The sequence below is a fragment of the Aedes aegypti genome, chromosome 3 (genome assembly GCF_002204515.2).
Source record: "Aedes aegypti strain LVP_AGWG chromosome 3, AaegL5.0 Primary Assembly, whole genome shotgun sequence".
In the NCBI taxonomy this organism is placed as follows: domain Eukaryota; kingdom Metazoa; phylum Arthropoda; class Insecta; order Diptera; family Culicidae; genus Aedes; species Aedes aegypti.
In genome coordinates this window covers 368432914-368440897 of record NC_035109.1, presented here as the reverse complement: position 1 = coordinate 368440897, position 7984 = coordinate 368432914, and the positions used below count along the sequence as shown (strand labels likewise).

At 40.6% G+C, this 7984-nt stretch overlaps 1 protein-coding gene across 1 annotated transcript; it reads right to left on the bottom strand.

The window, feature by feature from the left end:
- Positions 1-672: 672 nt before the first annotated feature.
- Positions 673-2621, bottom strand: LOC5579927 (probable cytochrome P450 9f2). The gene is made up of 2 exons (XM_001652166.2): positions 2275-2621; positions 673-2212 (listed from the first exon to the last, which is right to left on the bottom strand). Exons 1-2 carry the CDS (start codon positions 2487-2489, stop codon positions 811-813), a joined length of 1617 nt encoding a protein of 538 aa, XP_001652216.1. The 5' UTR covers positions 2490-2621; the 3' UTR covers positions 673-810.
- Positions 2622-7984: the final 5363 nt, after the last annotated feature.

The following is a 7984-nucleotide window of genomic DNA, read 5'->3' as shown; positions in this document are numbered from 1 at the left end:
ACTGGGTGACGTCCTTGTTCGCACCACGGTAGCCTTCCCAGGAAACGATGAGCTTCTGGATCTTCCGAACAGCACTGAGTGCACCAAGCGTCACAGATCCTTTCCATCTGTCGGTTGTGGCGAGACATCGGATAGATCGCCAGCGGCTTGAGCTTGTATCGGAGCTGAAGATCCGACTTGATTATCTCGACGTCCATCAGGGGAAGGCCGCGGATTACGGCCTTGAACGGTTTCTCCGACGGCATGTCGAAGGTGAAGAACTCGACCTTGCTGCGGTCAAGAAAATTCACACATCTGTATTCGCATTTTGTGTAAGTGACTGTGTTTACAGTATTTCACTGCTACGCCTACTACTTCATACAGGAGGCTTTAGGATAATCTTATCACTGACAAACTTTCAACATTGAATCCATCAATGATGTTTTGTAGAACAGCGAAAATGGGACAATTATTCTATAAGTAAATGACATGACAATTTTCATTCATGCAGTAGCACGCATGACCTTAACCTTGGACACGCCCAACTCGATGATCTCATCGTTTGCATCTTCATCGCTTTGTGCTCGTATTCGAATTGGACAACTCAAGTGCCAATTGAAGGTACAATTGAATTAGCACGTATAGAATGGTCTTTCTCAATAAAACGATACATATTTGATTTGGTTAACTATCTCAAATATGACATATGTCAATCTTTCTGAGTATCTGGAATGCTTAAACAACTCTTAATGTAATTTTTTTATTGAAGTTTTATTTTTATCATATTAAAATAAGACATGTAAGTTAAAAAAAATACCATATTCATTTTTCTTAAATCGACCTCGGTTTAAACTCCAGCCAAACACCCTTTTCACCCTGCAGGGTGAACCCACTCATGGTCAACTTCAGAGGAATCTGCGTCTTCTCCGTAGGTTCGAAGCTAAACTCACGCAGCAAATAATACACAACGGATTTCATTTCCATCAGCGCCAGCCGCGATCCAATGCAATTTCTCGGTCCAACTCCGAACGGAATATAAGCGGCCGGGTTGATCTTCGATTTGTTCTCGTCGCTGAACCGCTCCGGATCGAATTTGTCCGGATTGGGATAGTATCGGGGATCGTTGTGTATGGCAATCGTGGGGATCCAGAGCGAGGTTCCCTTTTCGATCAGGAATGATCCTGGACCGTCTTTGAACTGATAGTCCTTGGTACAGTAACGGTCCGCTACAATGCCCGGTGGCCATTTGCGCAAACTCTCAGATATGACCATGTCCATGTATTTCATCTGCTGCAACACTTCGTACGTCAGAGGCTTTCCATCAAGGTTCGATTCTGTCTCCATAACTTCTTCGTATAGACGCTGCTGAATCTCCGGATTCAGGGCCAACTCGTATGTCAAGAAGGTCAACCCCGTTGACAAGGTATCGAATCCCGCCAAAAAGAAGATGAAACACTGCGCCACCAGTTCATTGTCCTTCCAAATTCTCGAATGCGTCGTTTTTCCGACTTGCGATTCTTCCACCGTTGCAAATCCCGCGTCCTTCGTTTCTTGTTCACCCTTCTCATGCTTCAATGCTCCCTTACGAACCTCCATCAGCATGTGGATCATATCGTTCCTCACAATTCCATGTGCCTTCCGCTGCTTCATATTTTCCATGATCACTCCCGTGAAGTACTTCCCTGCTTCCGCATCCACAAAATCGGCCCCCAATTTCTCCGCCAAAGCAGGCATTGCTCGCATCAGCAAAAACTTGATCATCAGCGTGAACCTCTGGAAGTTCAGCAACTGCTTCCCCTTCATGTAGAACTCATTTTCGCGATCGCGCATCGAGTCCACCTTGATCCCGAACGCTACCGTCGCGATCACATCGTTTCCGAACCGCGTAAAGGTGTCCTTCATCTCAAACTCCAACCTTTTCCCGGCCTTCGCTTCCGAAATCAAAAATTCCGCCATAGATTGACCGCACTCCACCACCAGCTCGAACATGTGCCGCATCTTGCTGCCGGTAAACGCCGGACTCAACGTCGAGCGCATATCCCTCCACTTCTGTCCCCGTAGCGCGAAGAGCGAGTTGCCGAACAGGGACTTTTCGCTGACCTCTTCACCAGTCCCCGTCATCGTCGGTGTATGATCGGTGAAATGTTCAAAATCCTTCACCGTCATCGTTTTGACGACCTCCGGATCACGGACCAGGTAGACTGGCTTCGTCAAGTCGTAGAAACCTATCATCCTGAAAAGATTTCGACAGTTATCAAATCGAATGACTTTCGTAACCGCTCATGAACTACTCACTTGGCGTCCGGATAGGTGTCGTACATCGTCCGAATATGACTGGCTATGTCCTTTTTTCGGGTCAACATTGGACCACTGTTGCCCACCAGGAATGTCGGCTTCATGCATGGTACCGGTTTCGACAGGAAGTACTGATAGCGCTTCGATATGTGATGGTAAACCGCTAGGATGAGTGCTCCGACGGCGATTGCCGCAAACAAATTCACTTCCAACATTTCCGATTGGTCCAAGTAGACCGATAACTACGTCGCCACAGTATAAATCTCTGTGAACCTCAGTTGCTGCTTCGCTATGGATTGAACTGAACTGAACGATGTCGCTCAGAATACTGCAATGGATTGGAATGATATAGCTTGGGTGGATTGAACCAAGCAAGCCATGGGCCATGGGCGATTCTCTTTCGTTCACGGTGAAATGTTTATGTGTGAGTGCGCGCGCAAGATTAACCTGACGGGGGCGCGTTTTTCCAGCGGGATTGGAGATAAATCAACTCTTGTGTAAATGACGCGTGTCTTGTGAAATGGATTCGGCAGATTAAGTAGGTATGTTAGTGCCAAAGGTTGGCGGTATGTTGATGATATGTACCTCCAACAATTTCGGGAACTCCGTGATTATTTAGCATGCAATTATTCGATAGGATGAACAGGTGTGTTGTACATGTGGGTCGTGCTTCGAACAGTTTACAGTTGAGTAAGGAAGAATATTGGATACTTGTTAATATTAAGACTATGGTAGTTTCAAATTAGTCACATAATTGATTATAACGATGATGATCATATGGATTATAGATAGGATGGTAAAATGAACACCTTAAGGATATTATCTTGTTTCTCATAGAAAAATGGGGAAATTATACAGTTCTATCGCACAACATCAAAACAGGGATGTTATCTATAGCAGCAACACGAATTCAGACTAAAGTAGCTAAATTTACACATATTTTATCACTAGCAAAACACGATGCAAATGTTCATTTTACCTGCACTATGTGGGTAAAATGAACAGCTGTTGGTGATATGATGAATATCATGCGAAAAACGTGAGCAAAACAAAAATTTCGAATATTTTTATCGCATTTCCGAAAAAATATTCATAAAGGATTGTAACCCATTCAAAAAGAAATCTACATGTATTAGATCATAACGATATTCACCTCACTGAAAAATCTCACAACCTCCGAGCGAAACAATAACATTGTCGAGGACATCGCTTTTTAAATTTGTTAGATAACAATAATTAAAAATCATCATCATCATCAATCTAAGTCACCAGACACTCCTGTTATATGTCAGTTTTAGAATGCTCACAAACGCCGCCTGATATCAGAATATCATAATTTTCGATTTTGATCAACTATACAACTTTACTGAAGTCATCATCATCAGAGGGCTGGAATTTTGGAAATCGTTTTTCTCCGTGTACGAAGCATGTCAATTTTTCGATTTTTGAGCACCACTTTCCCCATAGTGCATCTGTCTCATGCATGAGCATTCTGAGATATACTAGATTCGCCTGGTGCTTGAATTTCGTATGCAGCGATTCATCTCTCGGTAGCTCATATTGTTCCGAATAACTTTTTCATAGATCCTAACCTTCCGAACAATCAGGATTTGTCCTTAACCCTTAAAAGCCCGAAACGAACCTCGAATTTTTAAATGGCCTTAATTTGGAGCTACTGGTCTTAATTGATCTCTTAATCAATTAATTTGAAATACTCCATGTAAATGATCTGGAATCGGATGAGTATTCATGAAGTTATGGTCAAACCAAAATGATTTTTTTTTGGTAAATAGAGGAAAAATTTAGAGAATACTACTTTCAACTAAGACTAGTTTTGATTTTAGACAAATTTGGTATTCTATAAACTTTTGATAAACTTAATTTTGAAGAGAATGATGCTAAAAGCTTCAAAGTTTGTTGGAACATAACAAAGATATAAAGACTTCACTGAAGATCATTTTTCATTGCTTGAAAATTTTCCTTCAAGTCACTTGCGTCACCTTTAAATTTTAATATTGTTGGCTCATAATTTGAGGTTTCCCTTTTTATGTGATTTGAATACAGAAGAGCACACGAATAGCGTCATCTATCGGATTATTCCTCAATTTAAGCGTATGCAATAAGGGCGTCAGTCATATGATCGATTTCTCTTCTGCGACTAAAGGTGACAAGATGCAAATTTCTTAGCTTTTTTTCACTTCAGGACGCTAGTCCGTGAAGCAGTTTTGCATTCTGTGGTGGAAAGATGCCAACAAACTATATTATATTATATTATATTCGCCCTAATTGTAGCGCACGCGTGAATTGGGTTCCACCGTTAGACACGAACCTTGAACAAAGGTTGAATTCTCAATCAGACTTTTCATCAGAAATTCCAGGTGAAAATTCCCGGAGAAATACCGAATAAATCTTCTGAAAAAATTTCCGAAGGAATTTTTGGAGATAATCTTTAATGAAGTCCTGGACGAGATCCCCAGAGGAATTGCTATTGGAAACCCCCTGAAGAATTCTTGGAGAAAATCCCCGGAGGAGTTCTTGGTGGAAATCTCTGGAGGAAATTCCAGAGGGACTTTTGAAGACAATCCCCTGAGGAATTCCTGAAGGAAATCGCCTGAGAAATGCCTGGAGGAATTCCAGATGGAAGTCCTTGGAGGAATTTCTGGTGGAAATTCGGTTAGACACATCGGAGTTACTTTGATAGAATGAGCATGAGCATGAGCATAGATGACCGTACAATTTGTAGTTGCTACTCCGTGATTGACCAGAACAATCGAAGTTGCACAGGGAATTTATGAATGGGGCTTGGGATTAGCATACCATTCTTCAATGTGCACAAATCGAGAGCTCAAATTTTAAATGTCAATAACGGCGCCGGCCACGTCCTTACGGTCATCGGGAAAGGGAAAGAATGTTAGTTAGACAACCGTTGTTACTAGAGACCGAGTATACCTCTGCATCTCCACAGTTGTCAATGAAAGGATATTGGGTTAGTGGGATAAGGTAAAGATCTGGGAGTCATCACCCCGAACAAGTGTTCATCACTCGCCCACGCAAGAGCAAGCGACTCGGTCAAACACTACTAACGATCCGCGGCGCTTTTCCATTTCACTACTCGACCGACGCGCGACATGTTTGATCCTGCCCTCGTCACTCACTCCCGCAGGAGCAAGCGTCAAGGTCGATATATCAAACAGAACTCTCGGAGTTACTTTGATAGAATTCCTGGAAAAACTCCTCAGGGTTCCAACGTGTTCGTGCGTAGAAAAAGTTTAAGAAACCCTTTGGAAAATTCGTAAAAACGGGATAAAACTAATGTGTATTTTTGCATAGGAAATTGCATGTATTTTTCAACATTTTTTTTCAATTGATGGCAAGACGCAGTTTGCCGGGACCAAACTAAATAAATGAAATTCCTCTAGATAAGTAGATGAAAAACCGAATTTAGTACTATACCATTTAATTCCACTGTAGTTTGTATCTTTTGACAGATACGCGTACTGCCCATACTCGCAATACAGTCCCATTAGGAAAATTACGATGTCGAGAAAAACGCTTTTAAACATAAAACCCTGCTTTTTCTTTCTTCTGCTGCTGGAAGTAGTAAATGCCGGTGGCATTGCTCAATATACTATCATTGCAATGTGCAAAAACCGTAAATAATTCAAATTTAGTAAAACTGGTTGTTTTATCCTATCCAAATTAGGGTTATTACAGATGGGACTCGTTATCCGAGTATTTATCTTGCTAAACGTTTGAATACCCGCATACCAGTCTCATTACTGGGGATTCGCTTACTTTGTTATCGTGCACCTTGACACATTGTTGTTCGAGTTTACGATCGATTGCAATGTACTTTTTTGCAGCTTTCAGTTATCAACTATCTTTCAATAGTAATAATGCCCCTTGAAGTTCTTAAGCTGTACAGTGGTGATTAATTGAGAAAATGGTGAAGATTTCCTGAATTCAAATTAACCGTTGCGGTCGGCCATATGGAAGGCTTGCTGAAATCACAGCACATGACACGTGAAGGATTTGAAAACTATTAAAGAGAGGTGAATAGAACATGTTTTAGTCAACTTGATGGTTCTCAAGATATAGATAATCCTGATGGGTGTCAGTAGCTTTCCTATTTATCGGCATTTGGTGCTGCAAACACTTAGTTTGACCATGTTAACACTGGCGACGATGCTAACGACGATGTGCGTAATCTTGTGGCGGCCAAACAAGCTTCTCACTTCTCGCTGTTGGACTTTAGCCTGCCGGAGATTCTGATCATGATTGGCCGCAGGAAGAGTGTGAATGGAGCAGTAGAATAGCCTAAGGAAAACTATTTTGATTTATTTTAGTTTACAGGCAGCTAGCCTGATGTGGTGTTAGTATTAATCGAAGAACAGAAGAAGTTGTTATGGTAAAACCTTTTTTCAAAAAAATAAGAGTTTTTCTTAATTATAGTTGAGTTGTATTTGTTCAATTGTTTCTATAAGGAAATAATTTGCAATGCAAGCTTTCAGAAATCATCACAGGAATAGGTTTAGCCGAATTTCTTCATAATAATAAAATGGGACTGTTTTGCGGGTACTTTCAATATGGGACGCACATGGTTTGGTATTTTTTTCACATTTTGTTCATACAAAGATACAATTTGGAGTTTTATTTTAGAAAGTACACTAAAAATTAATACTATTCATGAAGCTAACTCAAAAGTGGCGAAAAATCAAATGGGACTGTTATGCGAGTATGGGCAGCGTATTTCGACCTCAACAGTAAACGCCTAAACGTAATGATAGCGGAACTATATGCTTAGTGTTGGTTTACTTTCGTTCGTTGACAGCTCAGCCGTGATGGTGTGATTCATGGTGGCCGTCTTCAGTGTCGTGTACTACACTCAACTTGAAAAAATCCAAAAATGGAATGGTGGTTGTATGTCACGAAATGGCTAGAGATCGGGACAACCGATTTGCACAATTCTTTCACTTTATTCTTCTTCATTTGTTTCCCTAATAGATGAACAAAAATAAATGTATAACAAATTCGAACAAATGTTTTTGACAAGAAGTTTAAGGCCAAACACAATCTCACTGAGTCTAAAGGAGGATTATTGCAGGCTCTTGAGCATGAATTTTATATACAGTCAACTCTCCCTAACTCAATATTGAAGGGACCATCGAGTTAGGGAGGTATCGAGTTACAGAACACAAAACCATTGCAACTGCGATCCAAGGGAACATCGAGTTAGCCATGAGAACCAACTTTTACTATTGTTATCTAACTCGATATCGAGATACAGAATATCGAGTAAGGGAGAGTTAACTGTAGTTTATACACGTATCATTCACAAATCTAGTGGAAAACATAGGGAAAAGTAGAGCAAAAGTAGAGCAAAATTTTACAGAATCCTTACTACGATTTTACAGTTTTTTTTCTTTAAAATCCTAGAAATCATTCCCTTAGGGCGAATGGCAAAACTTTGAAAGGAATCCTTGACTCGATTCTGACAATAATCTTGAGCAGTATGATCACAATTCTCATTTAATTTCCGGCAAGATCATACCAAAAGCAGAATATCTATTTGCAAATTTTCCAAAAGAATTTTTTATCTCTTTTATTTTATTCAACTAAACAAAATACATGGATTTTTTGCGTTCAAAAAAGATTGGCCTAGCGCATAATATTGTTTCTAGAATTTGGCCCGCGATTCAAGAAGCCCTGC

Bases quoted from the DNA above. Each gene is read 5' to 3' on its own strand.
- LOC5579927 (XM_001652166.2), bottom strand. From the start codon at position 2,489: ATGTTGGAAGTGAATTTGTTTGCGGCAATCGCCGTCGGAGCACTCATC. The intron at 2,213-2,274 runs GTGAGTAGTTCA...AAATCTTTTCAG, and splicing joins GACACCTATCCGGACGCCAA to GATGATAGGTTTCTACGACT.